Source organism: Notamacropus eugenii, chromosome 1 (genome assembly GCF_028372415.1).
Source record: "Notamacropus eugenii isolate mMacEug1 chromosome 1, mMacEug1.pri_v2, whole genome shotgun sequence".
Classification (NCBI taxonomy): domain Eukaryota; kingdom Metazoa; phylum Chordata; class Mammalia; order Diprotodontia; family Macropodidae; genus Notamacropus; species Notamacropus eugenii.
Genome location: NC_092872.1, coordinates 27622481 through 27642472, shown reverse-complemented (window position 1 = coordinate 27642472; position 19992 = coordinate 27622481). Strand labels below are relative to the sequence as shown.

Below are 19992 nucleotides of genomic sequence, written 5' to 3'. Positions count from 1 at the left end.
TAAATTTTCTTACTAGTCAGTCATCTGAGTATTTCTTACATATGTTGAGTGTATGCCAAAAAGATTGTCTTTTTGTTATGCGAAGATTTTCAATAGTTACATAAAGGTTTTTATTAAAAGTGTGCTTCCACATTTGGAGAATATGTTTTTCTTTACTTTGTACTATATTGTCAAATCAAGAGTCTTGCTTTGAAAGTAAACAGAAGGTAGCTGTTATTTTTGGTCTTTGACTTTGTTTTTGTTGTAAGTCTTCTCTCTAGTTTCTTCTGCAAGTAAGGAGATTTAATAAACACTTGACTTGTGCTCTCCTTACTTTACTACTTAACTTTTTCATTGTGACTTTGGGTAGACTTTATGTCATAGATTTTTCTAGTTGTAAAACTGAAAAAAAATTCATTGTATAATGTTTATATAAGAAAACATTATATAATATTTAAATCTTTAGTTGAAAGATGAAGAATGGTGTTGCTGTAGACAAAATTTTTAACAATGATGCCCTGTATTGATAACTGGCATTTTATAAAATATGAAGTTTTCTATAGAAGTTACATGTTGTTTTAACAGGCCTTTGTGATGAAAGAAACAGCATGTCACAGTGATTAGATAGTCTTTCTTAAATTCAGAAAGACTAAGGTGTATTTTCCACCTCTGACATAGTGGTTTGTGACACTAGTTATGTCATCTGACCCTTCAGTGTAATAGTCAACTTTCTAAGTGTAAGGTGAAGAGATGGTGTCCTGCATTGGTATAGGGAATTGCCTTCCATAGGAATTTTGTATATTAATGAATTCCCCATCGCTTCTGATTAAATTCATACTACATAAGTGCCTGGGTGAAGGAAGTTACTATTCCAGTTGTATGAGTGTGAAAATGAGAATGCAGTAAGGTTGGTTTATTTTCTTTCTTTCTTTCTTTTTTGATGTTGATTTTTAAAATTTATTTATTTAAGTTTTCAACATTCATTTCCACAAAATTTTGGGTTCCAAATTTTCTCCCCATTTTTCCCCTCCCCCCACCCCAAAATGCCGGGCATTATAATTCCCCCCATCACCAATCTGCCTTTCCTTCTAACATCCCTCCCTTCCCTTATCCACATCTTCTCTTTTGTCCTGTAGGTCAAGATAACTTTCTATACCCCATTACCTGTATTTCTTATTTCCTAGTTGAAAGAATAATACTCAACAGTTGTTCCTAAAACTTTGAGTTCCAACTTCTCTTCATCCAGCCAGCTGAAAAAACCCCGTCACTGACCTTTGGCGCCTGTGGGTTGAGGGATCTGCAGACTGCTGCTACTGGGATTGGGGATTCTGCAACTGGAGATTCTGCCCCTGAGGGCTGTTCATGAACCATGGGGTCAAGGCTGGGCTGAGCTTTTCTCTGTGTCTGGTGCAACAGACGTTTCCCATAGGCCTTTCAGGTCACCCTGAGCTGGAAATCTCCTCCACTCTGTTGTTCTCCACTTCTGCTGCTCCAAAATTTGTTGATAGTCCCTCTCTACTTGTATCTTATGGGCTGTATGGGGAGAGTACGCATATGTGTGTCTTTCTACTCTGCCATCTTGGCTCCGCCCCTTGGTTAATTTTCTTAAAGACATATAGCAAATGAACAGCAGAGCTGGGACAAATCATTGTCTCCTGAAACTGTCTTTTCTTTAGCCTTCTGAATTCTCTATGTGTATTTTTATCATCATCTGCAGCAACAACAAATTTGTTATATTGTTATGTTATAGTAGGGGCCATTAAAAGTGAACTGTGTAGACAAGTCAAGGCCTGTTCCCTAGCAGAGTAGTTTGACTTACATGCACAAGTATAGTAAGAACTACAGTTAAGTATAAACTCTAAATGATGAAAAACGAAAACAATTGAAAAATTTATTAGCTATCATTTTAAAGATGCTTCAAAGAAGCCATTTATTTGGCCTCTGGTGATTGTTAATAAAAAACCCGTTTGTTTCAATTTCATAAATACATTTGAGTTTCTACAACCTAATGGTCGTTGCTGCTGGGAACATTAGCAGTCCTCTGTTTCAACATAGTATATACCAAATATAAGACAAGGTTAAGTATGCGTGTTGTAAGGAGGCAGGAAATAAATGTGTATTTGTTTGGAGACAAAGGAAAGTAGCTTTGGAGGCTGCAGATCAAATGGATGGTAGAGTAGACATCTTCTGAATTGGTGATAATGACAGACTGTTGGAAGGTTGTTAGAGGTGAATTTTTTTCTGAGAGTAGTGAAGATATTCTAGGCAAAAAAAGTCAGTTGATGAAATCTTTATTTCTACATGACTTATAATGGAATGCAATGTCAAATGGGTAGGTAGATATAAAATGTATTAAAATATAGATGTGAGGGGGCAGAGCCAAGATAGTGAAGTAAAAGCAGAGACTTGCCAGACCTATCCCCCATACCCCTCCAAATACCTGTAAAAATGACTCTAAACAAATTCTAGAGCAGCAGAATCTGCAAAAAGACAGAATAAAACAAATATCCAGCTCAAGACAACCTGGAAGGTTGACTGGAAAAGTCTTTTGCACCAGGCTGAGAGAAGAATGTAGTCTGGTGCAAAATGTGCTAGCACAGAGTGGGCTCCAGCAAATCTGGAGCAGGCCTCAGGGGAATGAATCACTGGCAGCTATGATGGTTTCTGGAAATATCAACCCACAAACTCCAAAGAAACTCAGAAGGTTAGTTGGAAAGGGCTGTCACACCTGTGTGAAAGAAGAGTACAGTCTAACCCTGACTTCAGCACAGCCCTGACCCCAGCAAACCATGAGCAGGCCTTGGGAATGAATGAATCAGTGGTGGTGGTGGTGGTGGTGGTGGTGGTGGTGGCGGCAGTGGCGGCAGTGACTGCTTCAGGAGCTCTCAGCCCACAGATGGTAAAGGGATGGAACAGTTGGTCAGGAGATTACAGGGTCTCTTTGCTGGTGCTGAGGCAGAACTCTGTTGCTTTGTTCATATTTGGATCTGTGTGGCAGTCTAGTGGTGAGAATGAACACTGGCATAGCAGAGCTTGTGGCAGCAATGAAAAGGGAACTCTCTTCACAATTCCAGGGCAAAAAAGAGTGCTTGTGGTCACTCACAGACCAGAGCACAGGCCAGCAGAGGAATAAACACCTCTCCTTACATCATACCACCTGGGAAGAAATGAAAACTTATAAGTCCCTATAAGTATCTCTGAAAACAGCTTCACAAAACCCCTGAAGCTTGGTACACCATGCCCTTCACATTAGAAGCAGATTCCTACCTTAACAAAGAAAGAAAAAGTCAAGTAATTGATTGGGAAAATGAGCAAACAATAGGAAAAATACTCAGACTATAGAATCTTACTTTGGTGACAAGGAAGATCAAAATATACAACCAGAAGAAGACAACAAAGTCAAAGCTCCTACATCGAAAGCCTGCAAGAAAAATATAAATTGGCCTAAGGCCATGGAAGAGTTCAAAAAGGATTTTGAAAATCAAGTAAGAGAAGTACAGAAAAAATTGGGAAGAAAAATGAGAGTGATGCAAGAAGATCATGAAAAATGAAGCAATAGCTTGCTAAAGGAGACTTTAAAAATACTGAAAAAGATAACACCTTAAAAAATAAACTAGACCTAAAGGCAAGAGAAGTTCAAAAAGTTAATGAGGAGAAGAATGTCTTAAAAAGCAAAACTGGCCAATTGGAAAAGGAGATCCAAAAAGAAAAAAATCCAGAAAGGAGATCCACTAAAGAAAATAATTCCTTCATTTTTAAAATAGTTTTATTTATTTATTTTTAGATTTTGACATTCATTTCCATAAAATTTTGAGTTCCAATTTTTCTCCCCATCTCTCCCTTCCCCCCACGCCATAACACCTTGCTTTCTGATTACCCCTTCCCTCAATGTGCCCTCCCATCTATCACACCCCACACTTTCCTTATCCCCATCTTCTCTCTTTTCTTGTAGGGCAAGATAAATTTCTATACCCCATTTATCTGTATTTCTTGTTTGCCACTTATATGCAATAATGATTCTCAGCATTTGTTTCTAATACTTTGAATTCCAACTTCTCTCTCTCCCTCCCTTCCCACCCATCCCTACTGAGAAGGCAAGCAATTCAATACAGGCTATATATGTGTCATTTTGCAAAAGATTTCCATAATAGTCATGTTGTGTAAGACTAACTATATTGCCCTCCATCCTACCCTGTCCGCTCTTTTTTTTCTATTCTCTCATTTGACCTTGTCCCTTCCCCAAAGTGTTTACTTCTAGTTACTACCTTCTCCCAGTTTCTTTCCCTTCTATCATCCCCCTCATCCCACTTGTCCCCTTCTCCCCTTTTCTGTAGTGTAAGATAGATTTTCATACCCATATCCCCTCTCACCTCCTCCCTTTTCTCTTCCATTGAACAAGATTTTTCTTATCTCTTTTATGAGTGATCATCTGCCCCATTCCATTTCTCCCTTTCTCCTCCCAATATTTTCCTCTCTCACCCCTTAATTTAATTTAATTTTTTATGGATATCATCTCTTCTGATTCAACTCAACCTGTACTCTGTGTGTGTTATGTGTATGTATGTGTGTATGTGTATAATCCCTCCACCTACCTATATACTGAGAAAAGCCTCAAGAGTTGCAAATATTATCTTTCCATGTAGGAATGTAGACAGTTCAGCTTTAGAAAGTCCTTTATGATTTCTCTTTCCTGTTTACCTTTTCATGCTTCTCTTGATTCTTGTGTTTGAAAGTCAAATTTTCTATTCAGTTCTGATCTTTTCATCATGAATGCTTGGAAGTCCTCTATATCCTTGAATGACCATTTTTTCCCCCTGAAGTGTATTATACTCAGTTTTGCTGGGTAGGTGATTCTTGGTTTTAATCCCAATTCCTTTGACTTCTGGAATATCTTATTCCAAGCCCTTTGATGCCTTACTGTAGAAGCTGCCAGATCCTGTGTTATCCCGATTGTATTTCTACAATACTTGAATTGTTTCTTTCTAGCTGTTTGTAATATTTTCTCCTTGACCTGGAAACTCTGAAATTTGAGTACAATATTCCTAGGAGTTTCTGTTTTTGGGTCTCTTTCAGGAGATGATCAGCAGATTCTTTCAATATTTATTTTGCCCTCTGGTTCTAGAATATCTAGAATGTCAGGGCAGTTTTCCTTGATAATTTCATGGAAGATAATATCTAGGTCCTTTTTTTTTTAATCCTGGCTTTCAAGTAGTCCCATAATTTTAAAATTGTCTCTCCTGGATCTATTTTCTAGGTCAGTTGTTTTTCCAATGAGATGTTTCACATTATTTTCTATTTTTTCAATCTTTTGGTTTTATTTTGTAACTTCTTGGTTTATCGTATAGTCATTAGCTTCCCTGAACTCCACTCTCATTTTAAAGAACTATTTTGTTCAGTGAACTTTTGATTCTTCTTTTCTATTTGCCTAATTCTTTTTTTATAAAGCTTTCTTCTCCTCATTTGCTTTTTGGACCTCTTTTCCCAGTTGAGTTAGCCTATTTTTAATAGTGTTATTTTTCTCAGCCTCTTTTTAGTTCTTCTTTAGGAAACTGTTGCCTTGCTTTTCACGCTCTTCTGTGGCCTGAGCCCATTTTGTATTCATTTTGGAGGTACTGGAGGCAGAAGCCTTGACTTCCTCTGACAGTATGCATTGTTCTTCCTCATCCAAAAGGATGGAAGGAGATATCTGTTCACCAAGAAATTAACCTTCTGTGGTCCCTTTCTTGGGCTTTTTCCCAGCCAGTTACTTGACTTCTAAATCCTTTATCCAGAGGAAGATCCTAGTGCTCCTTCTCTCCCAGGACTGTGCTCAGGGCTGAGATTTGGGTCAGCTGCTCAGTTCCCCCAGGGACTTTGGGTGGGAACAAGGCCACCACTCAGGGCTGAGGTTCAGATCAGCTGCTCAATTCCCCCAGGAGCTTTAAGCTTGAGCTGCTTGGACAGTGTATTCAGGTTGCTTCTGTGGCCACCTAGCTGCCTGCTGCTGTTGCCGCAGCCTGGGGCTAGTGTTGGGCACCCCTCTCCCATCTTACCCAGCTGGGAAAGCCCTCCCACATTGACCTTTAAAGCTTTCTTTGTGGCTTGTGGGTTGAGGGATCTGGGACCCTCCCTGCTGGGTATTCTGCCCTGGAGGTCTGTTTGGTTCTGTTCCTTGCCATGCCTCATGGGCAGGGCTGGACTCTGCTCAGCTCAGCGTCCTCTGGGATAGACCTTTCCTGTCAGCCTTCCAGGTTTCCTTTGGCTAGAAATCTCTTTCACTCTGTTGTTCTGTGGCTCTTGAATGTGCCGCTCTTGAATTTCTTGAGAGCCATTTTTTACAGCTATTTTGTGGGCTGTGGGGGAAGTACTACAGTGTATGCATCTTTCTACTCTGCTGTCTTGTCTCTGTCCCTAAATAAAATAATTCCTTGAAAATTAGAATGGATCAAATGGAAGCTAATGACTTTATGAGAAATCAAGAAACAATAAAACAAAACCAAAAAAATGAAAAAAATAGAAGACAGTGTGAAATAGCTCATTGGAAAAGCAACTGACCTGGAAATTTGATCCAGAACAGATAATTTAAAAATTGTTGGACTACCTGAAGGCCTTGATTAAAAAAAAAAAAAAAGCGCCCAGACATCATCTTTTAAGAAGTTATCAAGAAATTCTGCCCTGATATTCTAGAACATGACAGTAAAATAGAAATTGAAAGAATCTACAGATCACTTCCTGAAAGAGATCCCCAAATGAAAACTGTCAGGAGTGTTATAGCCAAATTCTAGAGTTCCCGAGTCAAGGAGAAAATATTGTAAGCAGTCAGAAAAAAACAATTCAAATGTTGTAGAACCATAATTAGGATAAGACAAAATTTCACAGCTTCTGTAATTAAGAAATTGGAGCATTTCAAATATGATATTCCAGAGGTTGGGGGAAGTAGCATTAAAACTGACAATCATCTACCCAGCCAAACAGAGTGTAATCCATGAGGGGAAAAAGTTGATATTCAGTGATGTAGAGGAATTTAATGCATTCCTGAGAAAAGATCAGAGCTAAATAGAAAAACTGACTCAAATATAAGACTCAGGAGAAGAATGAAAAGGCAAACAGGAAAGAGAAATCATAAGGGACTTATTAAAGTTGAACTGTTTACATTCTTACATGGAAAGATGATATTTGTAACTCATGAGATCTTTCTTAGTATTAAGATATTTGGCCGGAATACACACACACACACACACAACCACACACATATACACATATACATACATACACACATAAACATATATACATATACACACACAGAGATGGCTTGCAATCTTATATGGATTCTACACATACATTCTTATTAAACACATTTTCAAATTAGTCATGTTGCATAAAAGAATGAAAAAGAGTGGGGGAAACCATGAGAGAAACCAAACTCAAACAAAACAGCACAAGACAAAATAGTCTGCTTCATTCTGTGTTCAAAATATTAAATAAATAGAAAAATATATAGATGTGAAAATTATTTTGTATCTAGTTATCTATGTATCTAATACAAAAATGACAAAGTTAAGAAATAAAATTAGAAAGTGTCAAGTGTAGTCTCCAAATCTTGACAATTAAAAAAGTTTGGAAGTTGCTCATTTCGTGGCACAATGATTATCAGATGAATTCTGAGTATTACAGAAAATTGTAGTATGGTATGTTAAAGATATTTTAAAAATAGATTTGATTTGATACTTTATTTGAGAGCTTATTTACAATGTAGTATAGTTACATTTAGTATATATCTTTTACAATGTAATGAATTATTTGTAATTTATTCTTCCTTTCTTCCTTCCCCATGCTAAAACAGGCTAAGAAGCACCAGACCTTTCTAGCAGAGATGAATGAAAAGAACGTGAAAGAGTTGGAGTTGCTCTTAGACAGCTTTGCTGGTTCTGGCCAGCGGACATCAGGTTAGTTGAAGGTATAAGATGACAGATGCATCTGTCAGTGTTCCAAAGTCACTACATTGTGGGAATTCTGCAGATGCCTCTTGCAGTCCCTCTTCTCAACATGCTTTGATTTGATGACATGATAAGAGCAGTTCTCACAGCAGTCAGTTGGCCTGGCTGGCTGAGAAAGGGTGACGGAATGTGGACCTGCTGTTGTCAGCCCAGAACTTGATTTACAAGTGCTGAGGTGTATATGATTGGACAGAAAAGGGCTCGCTTGCTGTGCTCTGAATCCAACTGAGAAAAAAGTCCTTACAGTATACCTGCAAGGGGAACAGATGTTTTGATTGAACCGAGCCAAATTCTGAGGCAACCTTCAACAACTTAAAGGTCACAATTTCAAAAAGGTTATGTAGGACACAGGATTTAACACTGTACATGTTCTATACTATTGCTTTCTAGCCAATTGTCATATCCATTTTCTGTATTTATATTCATCTATTGTCCAGGTAAGTGTACTTGGGTGACCTTTTAGTTGTATTATTCCATTTTAATAGCTATAAGAATATAAAAATTTTATCAAATAGAGATATTGCAAGAAATGTAAAAATCAATATAATTATCTTATCAAATGAATAGCAGATTTATTATTACCTTACATTTTCCACTTTTTCATGTCTTCTTGCCTTAAGAAAGAATTATGAATTGTATAATAACTTATTGTTATAATTTTAAATTATCCATCTCAATTATTTTTCTTCTGTTACTCTGGCAGCCCAACATTATTTCATTTGTCTTAAAATTCAGCTGCATTTCTTGACAAATCAGATAAAGCTAAAAAAATCTTTTATGCTTGAAAAAATTGCTCAAGGGATTCATTACTCTCTAAAGTAAGTGCAGTATTAAACCAGTGGATAGGTTCCTTTAAGCATTCTGGGAGTTCAAAAAACTTTGTTGTCTCCATGTTTAAAAACTGGAATGGTTAAGGTTTAAGAGTGCATAGCCTTTATTTGGCTCTGCAAATTCCTTAGATGATGGCCCTATGGTATATTTAATGTTGCTTCATCTTGCCTATTTTTTTTACTTTTAAATTTGTAAATTGTGATTTAATTGATATATTTGTCTTATATTCAGATTTCCAAGAAATACCAGTGATTCATTGGTTGATGTTGTTGGAAAAAAGCAAAGAATAATACAAATGTGATAAATACAGATGGCTAGCTTCAAGAGAAATTTAAACAAAGTGGTATAATTTCTTTCATAGAAATGAATGTTTCTACAATTATAATAATTGTAGTTTTCTGATTGATGTGTCATTTTAATATAGTGATGATACATCTTTTGAAATTGTTGTAGTAGTATTTTAACATTTCTTCTGGCTCATTAGTAATGTGTATAGATATTTTAGATATGCCTTTAATGTTGACTTGGAAATGCTAAGAATCATGTGGCATATATTTTTTGACTCTTAAGACTAATTGATTAAAAATCAAGTTATGAATTGTCATTAATAAACTTCAAGTATGAGGTCTCAACTCTATTAAATAAAAAGGTCTTTCTAATTTCCTCCTATGAATGCTATTCTTTTTAAAGTCCATATTTTCCCATTATAATTTACTGCAGAACTTCTCCATTTTGGTCAGGAAAGAGTTTTAACATTTTAAAAAATACTGTTTGTTTCAAAAGTTACTTGTAATGAAAACAGAGTTTGTGATTCAACCAGCTTATTGATAGTTATCTCGATTTCTTGATCTTTTAAGACTTCATTTAAAGTAATTTACTGTTGCTATTTAGTTTTCCTAAAATCTGTTTTTATATAAAATACTTTGGGAGTATATATTTCCTTTCATTAAAAAGATTACAAAGAGAGGTGTATTGAAACACAAAAAATGAATTGGAATATTAAAATTATATTTTCCCTCTCAGCTTGTACAGTTGATGGTACTACTGTGCTGTCTCCGAATTCGTATATTCCTTTTGTCTGACCCAGAGAGGGACTGATGAATTATAGAGACTACAAGAGTGTTTAAGACTTACCAAGATCATGACCCTCAATTCCCTTTCTTCTCATGTGGAGAAATTAGGAAGGATTAAGAGGGTTTGTAAAATGGCCAAAGAGGACTTTCTTGGGCCAGGCTTAGAAGAGCCTGGCTGTACTTCTCCCAGAGTTAAGTACATTTTATGAGTGTGTGCCCCTAGAGTAAGTCACAGGTGGTTTTCTGGGCCCCTGCAGGGTGCTTTCTGAGAGGAACCCTGGTAAGCAGGATGTCTAGGAAGAGCTGCTTTTCTCTTTGGCTATCTAGTTCACTTTTCACTCTTACTCACAGCTCAGCTATTGCTTCTGTGAGAATGTGAAATTTCTTATCTCTAGATTTTTACATTACCCATTGAACATTTTCATGGTAAACATTTTAAACTCACCATGTCTAAAGACACAACTCTTTCCCCCACCAGCCAGCAAGTATTACTGATTCCCATGGGATCAAAATTCTTCCCAGTCACTTGACTGGAAATCTAGAAGCCACCACTGGTTTGATCCTGCATCTCCAATCCAGTCAGTCACCAGGGCTTGTGAACTCTGTCCATTCTTGCATTCTCTAATCTGTCTCTTCCTTTCAGGTCCTATTGTCATCACTCTCTTTTAAGCTTTTATTCCACCTATAGAGTAGCAGAATGGTAGCTAATATTTACAAAACACACCGAGGTTTCTAAGCCTCAGTGTGTTAGATAAATATCAGCTATGATTGTTGTTATTATTATTCCACTCTGCATAGGAGATCCTGTGGTCAAATTGGCCTACTTATTAGTTCATGTAAAATGTTCTCAACTTCCCTGCTTCTTTTCCTTTGTTCAGAATCTATACTCCCCTCCCCTTCCCTTCCATCCCCACTTTGGGGACCAAGATGACATCACTATGTTGGGATCATGTACAGTACATCTAACTGTGGTTGATCAGACCAATATGAAGTTGGAAGTCATTACCACAGGTCGGGCACAAAGAGTCCATAGAAAGATTTGGAATGGAGATGTCTCTAAATTTGTGCATCTCAGATTTCTTTTGAACTACGACAGTTGTGTTTTGCTCATAGAGCACAGTGTGTTCTTTGATAGGGGCATGCCATGCTGGTTGGTCCTGTGACAGTGTCTCCTATTTCTCACAATCGATTCCAAAGTTATGCAGAAGGATCTTGAGATTGTCCTTGTATTACTTTTTCTGACCTCCAAGTGACCACTTGCCTTGTATGAATTCTCTGTAAAATAGTCTTTTTGTTTTTGATCATCATACAGTATTGCTGTTGCTATGTATAATGTTGTCCTGGTTCTGCTCATTTCACAAGAAGAGCTGCTATAGATATTTTATGGATACAGGTCCTTTTCCTTTTTTTCTTTTTGTTTTTTAAATATTCTTGGGGTACATACATAGTAGTGATATTATTTGGTCAAAGTTTATGCATGGTTTTATAGCCCTTTGGATGTAATTCCAAATTGCTGTACAGAATGTTTGAATCAGTATACAATTTCACCAACAGTGCATTACTGTTTCAGTTTTACCACATCCACTCCAATGTAAAATAGTCTTTTAAGTAAACATATGTTTGATGTTTGAACAGTGTGGTGAGCCCATCAGAGTTATGCTGTTTGCAGTAGAGTTTGAATGCTTGGCAGTTCAGCTTGAGTAAGGACCTCAGTGTCTACTACTTTATCTTGTCAGGTGATCTTCAGAATCTTCCCAAGATAAATCAAATGGAATCAGGAAGCAGTTTTTCTGGCATGGTGTGGTAAATGGTTCAGGTTTCACAGACATAGCACAATGAATCTGTAGACTTTCAGTTTGATACCTTTTTTCTCCCACACTTTCTTTTGGAGCCTCTTAAACATTGAGCTAGCTCTGGCAATGCATGCATCAACTTCATAATCTGTGTAGACATCCTTGGAAAATATGCTGCTAAAGTAAGTGAACTTATCCATGGCATTCAAAATTTCTTTATTTGCTGTAACTGTTGGTTCCAGGTTTCGTGGGGTGCTGGCTGGTGAAGAATCTCCATTTTCTTGGTCTTAACTGTGAGGCAAAAATTAGCACAAGTGGCAGAGAATCAATCCATACTTTGCTGCATCTCAGCCTCAGAGACTTCACTGTGAACAAAAAGTCATGCATCAACTCTGCTTCCACTTTAATCTTGGCTTGTAGCCTTTTCAAGTTAAATAATTTGCCATTTGTACAGTAGTTGACCTTGATGCCATTTTCATCCTTGTTGAAGGCATCTGAAAACATTGCTGAAAGTATTATGATAAAAAGTAAGCACACAGTCCTGCTTCACTCCCTTGGTGACTGGGAAAGTGCAAGAGTGTTGTCCATTATCTAGAACCATTGCAAGCATGCCATCATGGAACTGGCATCTAATACTGATGAACTTCTCTGGTCAACCAAATTTTGTCATGATTTTCCACAAGCCCTCATGACTGACAGTATCAAAGGCCTTGGTCATTTCAATGAACATTGTGTAAAGACCTCTGTTTGACTCCTGGCATTTCTTCTGGAGTTGCTATGCAGCAAACACTATGTTAACTGTTCCCCAGTCCTTTCTGAAGCTGCACTGGATCTCAGGAAGAAGACTATCTTCCAGGGGAATGATCAGCCTGTTAAGGAGGACTTGCAAGACTCTTACTGGCAATGACTTAGAGAAAGACACTCCTGTTTTGTTACAGAACAATTTGTTTCCTTTTCCTTTATATAGATGGAGGCATCCTTGAACTCCTGTGGGATAACTTCCTCTTGCCATATGAAACATTTCAGTCATTTTTTGTATGAGCAGTGGACCCCATGCCTTGTAAATTTCTGCTGGTATGGCATTAGCACTAGGTGGTTTGTCACACGAGAGGGGCCTGATAGTATTCAAAACCTCTTCTGTAGTTGCTAGAGAGGGATTGACTTCAGCATCGACTGATAACCATCTGGTGAGAAAATTATAGAAATGTTCAGCCTGTCTCTCCATGATCATTATTCAGTGTTGCTCTATCAGTACTGAGTAGTTGAGATGCACCCTCGGTCTTTGACCCATAAATGGTCTTCAAGGCATCACAAAAGTCCTTTGGATTGTTACTATCAGCATAAAACTGAATTTCATCTGCCTTCTTACTCAGTCAAGAATCTTACATCTCTCTAAGCTTCATTTGCACTTTACTTTTGATGGAGTCAAATGCTGCCTTCTTAGGAATGGACAAACTGTCCTTCTGGTAAAGCCTGTGGAGTTCTCATTTTTCATATGTCTTTTTTATCAAACCATTCCAGGTATTTGTGAATTTTCTGGCCCAGATAAGTAAATGTGGCATTGTACATCAAATTTCTGAATACTACCCAGGCCTTTTCTGCTGCACTCTTGTCAGCCTAGTTTTGGCTCACCTTTCCCTCCAAGTTAGCAACAAATTGTTCTTGCTTAGAGAAGCATTCTAATCTGTTGACATGTTGACAAGTTGTCTTGCTTGGGGCTACTGCTTTTGTGGAATGTGAATATTTTGCTTGGAGAGGATAAGTCTTTGATCATTCCAGAACCCTGTACTCATTGCCTTCATCACTTACATTCTGTATGTCTCTTTATTCAATGACATAGTTTATTAAATGCTGCTAGGGTGCTTCCATGAAGTTTTATTGCATATAGGTAAAGGCAAAACAGTGTTGGTGACGAGAAGGTCATGAGACGCATGTCTTCATAATGAGTGACTTGCTGTTGTTTCTGACCCCATTCCTTTCGAGGACTCCCTGCCATGGCTGATAGTCTCTGCCTATTATAAGCTTGTTCTCTTTTGGCACACTAGTGATGAGGGTCTCCAGGTCTTCATAAAATTTTTCTTTGACCTTATCAGAGTTCATTATGGTGGGAGTATATGCACTGATGATGGTGACATGGTGCTTTTGTGTAAGTGGCAGTCACATCGCCACCATCCTGCCATTCGCTCTTTGGGAAGCATACAAGCTTGTTGACTAGATTGGATTTGATTACAAAACTATACTACCTTCATGGCACCCTTCATTGCAGTGATCGTTCCAGAAAAACATATATCTAGCTCTGAATTTGGTAAGCTGGCCTTCATTTGCCAGCCTTGTTTGACTCAGGGCTGCTATTTAGATGTGATACCTGCTGAGCTCTCTCGCAAGAAGAGTTGTTTGTCTTTCAGTTCTACTGGATTTTGTGTTGTCCATAAGTGTACATACATTTCATGTACCCATGGTGAATGGAATCATCTTTGCAAAAGATTTTGTGTGTTTTTTTTTTTGTTTTTCAGTTGCAGGGTTAGATCCCTGTGTACCCCAGTAAGCTTAGGTTACGCGAAAGATAATTTTTAGGGCCCCTTTTTTAGCTCCTGCCTCCTGCCAGAGGGTGAGCAGTGTTGTTTCTGAAAAGGCTGCTCAGATGCAGGGGGTTGCCTAATCCCACTCAATGAGAAGACAGTCCTATGGCCTGGGCTACTTATATGCCGGGTTGTGACCTCAGCTCCCAGTGTATCCACAGCTGCTGCTTCATCGCTTACCTGTCACCTAAGGACTTTGACATAGGTAGAAATGGTAAAATGCTCTGGGTGATGGCTTTTGACTTACACGTAAATTGGATTTAAGCGAGGAAGAGTTATGTGAAGTCATTGGTCTCTCTCTCTTCCATTAAAGTCCAGTAGCAAGACAAAAGTAAAAATGATTGACGATGTCTCAGGATGCAGTGGGTAACTTTGGCATCTTTGATGTCTGATCAAGTCCTAACCACTCCATAGTGTCTGCTTGCACCAACTTCATGGCCAGTTTGAAAATATTATTCACCTCAGCCTTTTCTGCTGAATGAAATCTTCATATGCTGGGGGTAGACACTCCTCTCATTCACCAATGTGTTTGAGGCCTGTTTGTAACCCTCCACTTGGTTTAGCCTGTTGGTTGTGGCTGCTGTACATGCTACAGCTTCTTGGAGTCACAGGTGAGAGTAAGGTGGCAGGTGGACCCCAAGGTGGATAAGCAGTCCTGAAAAGGGTTTGACACACCTTGGAACTAGAGGTGCTGGACCTCCCTTAACACCCGTATGCCCCAGAATTTGCTAAATTATAGCCAGAAAGGAAGAGGTAACTGAGTTCTCCATACTCAGGGCCCACTTCTTCAAGAAAATGCCAGAAAAATCCATAACTCTTTCTGTCCCACTCAATCTCCCATCCATACTTAAAAATGATGTTATTAGTTTTAATTTAATGTGGTATTCTTATGGTGCTATTTGTAGTTTAAATAAAGAAACCTGAAGAAAGCAGTGCTCCAGTGGAAGGATTCCTTTTGCTTGTGGAATTTGAAGTACTTTGCTGCTAATTGGGGGTGTGGTGTGGATTATTTTGTACAGAGAACAGTAAATTGTAACATGTAAATAGTGCTTGTTGAAAACAAACCCAAACCTAAAAAAGGTTTTCAGAATGAAGTATATTAAGTTATGTGGAATAGGGGTGAACTACAGGTGTTGACCATTCCCCGAGCCTTTGGTTTTCATTATATAGAGTTCAAACATCACAAGGATATTACAGTTTATTGGTCAACATACAGGCAGTTTGCAGATATGGAACTGAGATGTATATCAGCAGGTGATTCCAAACATTTCAGTAAGATTTGGGCAGGGTTTCTCCCACAATAAAGGATATTACATTAAATTTTTTTCCTCATGATAGCTACTTAATATGCTTCCCTAGACTAGCCCTTGGTACAGGTTTTGAAGGGAAGTCGACCATGTATAATATAGTAGGGATTATTCCCTCATTTATTTGCTGTTTGCCCTTCCTGTTACATATATGTAGTGGAAGGGAATAGTGTTAACCAGCATCACACACGTGTGCATCAGAGGCAGGACTTAACTCTAGGTTTTTCTGGCACTGAGGCCTGCTCTCTTAGAGAGACATCATGTCTCTCATAGGTCTAGAAATTGTAGAACAAGTTATAATACTAATTTGCATCATTAGAGGAATTTTCCTCCCTCAGAGTTCCCTAGCCTAATGAAATCACTGGTCCAGTCTTTAAAAAAGATTAAATATTGTGTGCTTCAAGCTAAATGGGAAAAATAGGGGCAATTAAATTTAGCATATATAAAAAGTTCTCCTCCATTTCTTAAGATTTTCTTTATATCTGAATTAATGCAGGCATAGCCGACCTAAAGGTTACCTTGGCAAAAGTTGCTCAGCAATAATATCATTAATTCATTATGACTAAACTCCAACATAAAGTCATTAAATCCAGATGTAACATTTTTGACTCATCTCCTTCATAATATTTATAACACTGAAATCCATGTTTATAACATGGAACTGGCCTTTCCAATTCTCTCCCCTACTCCCCATAACCCTCTATCATATATTAGTGAAATAATAATAACTCAAATTTATGTGCATTTTAGGGTAATAATATTATCTTATTTGTTTCAGTTCTGTTTATAAAATTATACTCATTGCAATACTCATGTTAGGTATGAAGGTTTGGTAATATATCCCCATTTTGTGGATGATGAAACTGAATTTCAGAGAGGCCAAATGTATTGGTTCATGGCCGTGAAGATAGTGTACATCCAGAGCAGATTCCAGCCTAGTTATCCCAGCTCAGAGATCACTGCTCTTTCCATTACATCTCATTGTCTTTAAGGAGCCAGAATAACAAGTCACAGACACTCAGAATCTGCAGGGTTGAGAATCGCTCCCACGGTATCCTCAAGTGGCCGTCGAGGCTTTACTTTGAAGATAACCAGTTATTGGCCGCACGCGCGCACACACACAGGTGTATGTTATGTGTAGGGAAATATATATTTGTATATATGTATGCAGTTTACAGAAAAACCTACTTTTTCTTTCACCTTCCCCTAATAGTTACTTTAAAAAACTGACTAGCCGTTTTTAAATTTGACCCCTTACCTTTTGAGCACCACCGATTTGCCATTGATATTTTTACTATTGTAGCCCGACATAGTAGATAGGTCAGCATTGTTGATATTTGAATTCTGCTTTTGACATATAACTAGTTTTGTGACCACCAATAGGCCATTTAACCTACCCATGCTCTACTTGATTCCCTAAAACTATCATTTACAGATGGGTTAGTGAGTTTTCAGTTCAATAAGTTTTTGTTGAACACCTGTTGTATTCAGGGAGCTGTGCTAGGACTGTAGGTGCACCAACAGAAACACAGGCAATGCCTACCCTAGAGTCCTTAATCAGCTCTGGAGAGAAGTGAAGTACAATGATCTTTGGGTGAAGAGAACTATCTTGGGATAAGCTGAAGGAATTAGACATACTTTTGGGCTTATGTGTAACCCAGCAATTAGTTCAGAATCGAGTATACTAACAGCAATCAATGATGACTGAATCCAGTGGTTAATGACTGGAAGGGAGAGAAGAGGAAGGGAAGAAGGATAGAGTTTCTTCTCCCTCACTGCGTATTGGCCAGGTTGTAACTTTGTAAACTTCAAAAGGCGGAAAGATCTGGAATTCCTATTGGTAATCATCTCTACTACAGCGCTTTGCTATGTCCCTGAAACAACAGTGGATGGTAATATCTGCATCTGGAGCTCAGGGCCATCCTAAGTACAAACTATACCTATGAAGACAGGGAGCTTTTATATTCTACAAGGCAATGACTCTCAGAACCCAACAGAGAACTCCACCTAAGGGGAACTTCATAGGGACTCCATGAAAATTGAAAAAGCCTTGGAACAGAGGTGTCACACATGTGGCTGGCAATACTCTTGAGTGCCACCAAACTATATGAAAATGTAATTGGGAAATATTTAACAAAATAAAAATTCAATAAAAATAGATAATATTAATAGATAACATTTTAAATATATAACATTGTAACAAAAATAGATAACATTTTAAAACTAAATCTAAAACTAAAACTAAAAAAAGTATGCCCTCTTGAGGGATTCTTATGTATACTCTGATTCTACTTGAGTTTAATACTGACTTAGAAACCAGGAGCTATGAATTTTCCTCTTCCTCACATGAGTTTTCTAAGTTTGAACTCAGTCTTCCTAGGGACTTCATGTATGTAGAAGAAAGTGTACTTCCACTTTCAGAAGTTATTTCTTCATCAGTTTCCCTTGTTATACCTGCTTAGCAAATACTCTTTCTAAAAGATAATTCTGCCTGGTTGTTAATAAGTGAGGACCCCTCCTATAGGGCCTTGTGATAAATGGTACTTGAAAACCTCAACCATGCAAGGTTGCCCTTAGAATCCCAAGAGGTGGCATAGTTACTGCCTTTTGTGGGCCCAGGGATAATTAGAGTTGGGGAGTAACCCCAGAAAGGTCACTAGAAATGCTTAGATTATCATTAATCAGCTGGTGTGTTTTTATTAAGTTCATATTTTGTTTCAAGCATGGTTCTTAGCACTGATGATACAAAAAAAGGAAAAAACAAAACAAAAACACCTTTTCTCAAAGGGCTTACATTGTAAGAGAGGAGACAGCAAAAAAGTAAATATATACAAGATATATACAGAGTAGATGGAAGCTTAGTAGGTGGGGGTACTGGAAAGGGCCTCTTGTAGAATGTCTGTAAGGAAGCCAAGGAAACTGAGTGAAGGTAAGGATGGAGAGGCCAGGACATGGAAGACTGGAGTGTCACGTACAAGGAAAAGCCAATAAGCCAGTGTAGCTGTATAGAGTGTGAGAGACAGGAGCAATAGGGAAAGACCAGGCTAGGAAGAACTTTAAATGCCAAACAAAAGACTTTCTATTGCATCCTTGAGGTAATAGGGAGCCACTGGTGTTTATTATTGATTAATAGATGACATAGTCAGAATTACACTTTAGGAAGATCAGTTTGGGAGTTGTGTGGGTTGATATGAGAAGAGAATTGAGTCAGAGAGACTTCTTCGACAGCTCTTGCAGTTGTCTAAACAAGTCATGATGAGTCTTTGTGCAAGGTTATGGGGGCTATGTAAGTGGGATCAAAAGGGACATGTATATCATATACCATGAAAGTAGAAATGACAAGACTTAGACTTAACTATAGAAAAGTAGAATATTAATATAGCCCATCAATTAAAAGATTTAAAAACTTTTCCCTACTGTATTAATATTTTGAATTGTATTTGACCATGTAACACTGATTAAAACAACTCAGCTAAAAATGTAGTTTGAGGGTATAATAAATGGAAATACACATATTTGTACAGTGAGTGTATCCGTTTAAAAGTGTTTTAATTGAAACATGATGTGGGTCTGTGTAGATAATAGCATTTTGATTGTTTATTTTGGATAGTAACTCAAGAGAATTTAAGGGTTGAAGGATATTTCCAAGCATAATAGAAAATTATATGCACTTGGGCTCAGAAGTGATTTATTAAGTAGATTGAATAGTAAATTATAACTAGTCTAACTGGTCAAAAATACTAAGAATCAAAGCATACTGAAAAAAAGGAATAGAAACTAACCTTTAAACGTAGACTGTTTATTTAGTTATATGCAGAAGAACAGGTGCATAGCAAATTATCAGTCACTGACACAGGAAAAACAACAGCTGCATGTGGACTTGATCAAGGCAGAGTAGCTTTGTACTTAAACCTGCTACTTCATAAACTTTCATTTGACCATTTGTTTTAATGGGATAGGAAAACATGTCTACACAATATAATGCCTTGGAGAATAGCATTGCTATTCCATGTTCTGTATTGTCATTTCAGCCTGTGTAATTATAATATCTCTGTTACAGTTTGGTTAGCTTTTGTCTTCCTGTGACTTGAAGGGCTTTATTTTCATCCTCTATTTTTCTCCAGGCGTCCACAAGGACGAAGATAAAGCTCCCAGCTTCTCTGTTGTCCTTGAGACTTTGAGGCGTACCTTGACAGATTACCAGAACAAGCTGGAAGATGCATCTAATGAGGTAATACTTGCACTGTTTGGCTCCGCACATATAGCCTTCGGCCTGCTTAGTACATATTCCTTACTTGTTACAAAGGTCAAAAGATGGAGAATGTTGAATTGACAGCTTCACTGATAGCAAAAAAGAAATATTCTATGTTACAGCTTTTTCTTTGAGGTTACCTAAAGTAATATGTCACAAATTTAATTTTCTTATGTAATTCTAAACTTTTGAACTCCAAAAT

At 37.7% G+C, this 19992-nt stretch overlaps 1 protein-coding gene across 13 annotated transcripts in view; it reads left to right on the top strand.

The window, feature by feature from the left end:
* CCDC171 (coiled-coil domain containing 171) overlaps positions 1-19992 on the top strand; it is a 509668-nt gene that overhangs the window by 175748 nt on the left and 313928 nt on the right. For all 13 annotated transcript variants that reach the window (XM_072655937.1, XM_072655913.1, XM_072655979.1 and 10 more), the window contains 2 exons: positions 7802-7904; positions 19663-19769. In XM_072655937.1, the coding sequence (XP_072512038.1) occupies positions 7802-7904; positions 19663-19769 (210 nt within the window). The remainder of the gene's footprint in view (positions 1-7801; positions 7905-19662; positions 19770-19992) is intronic.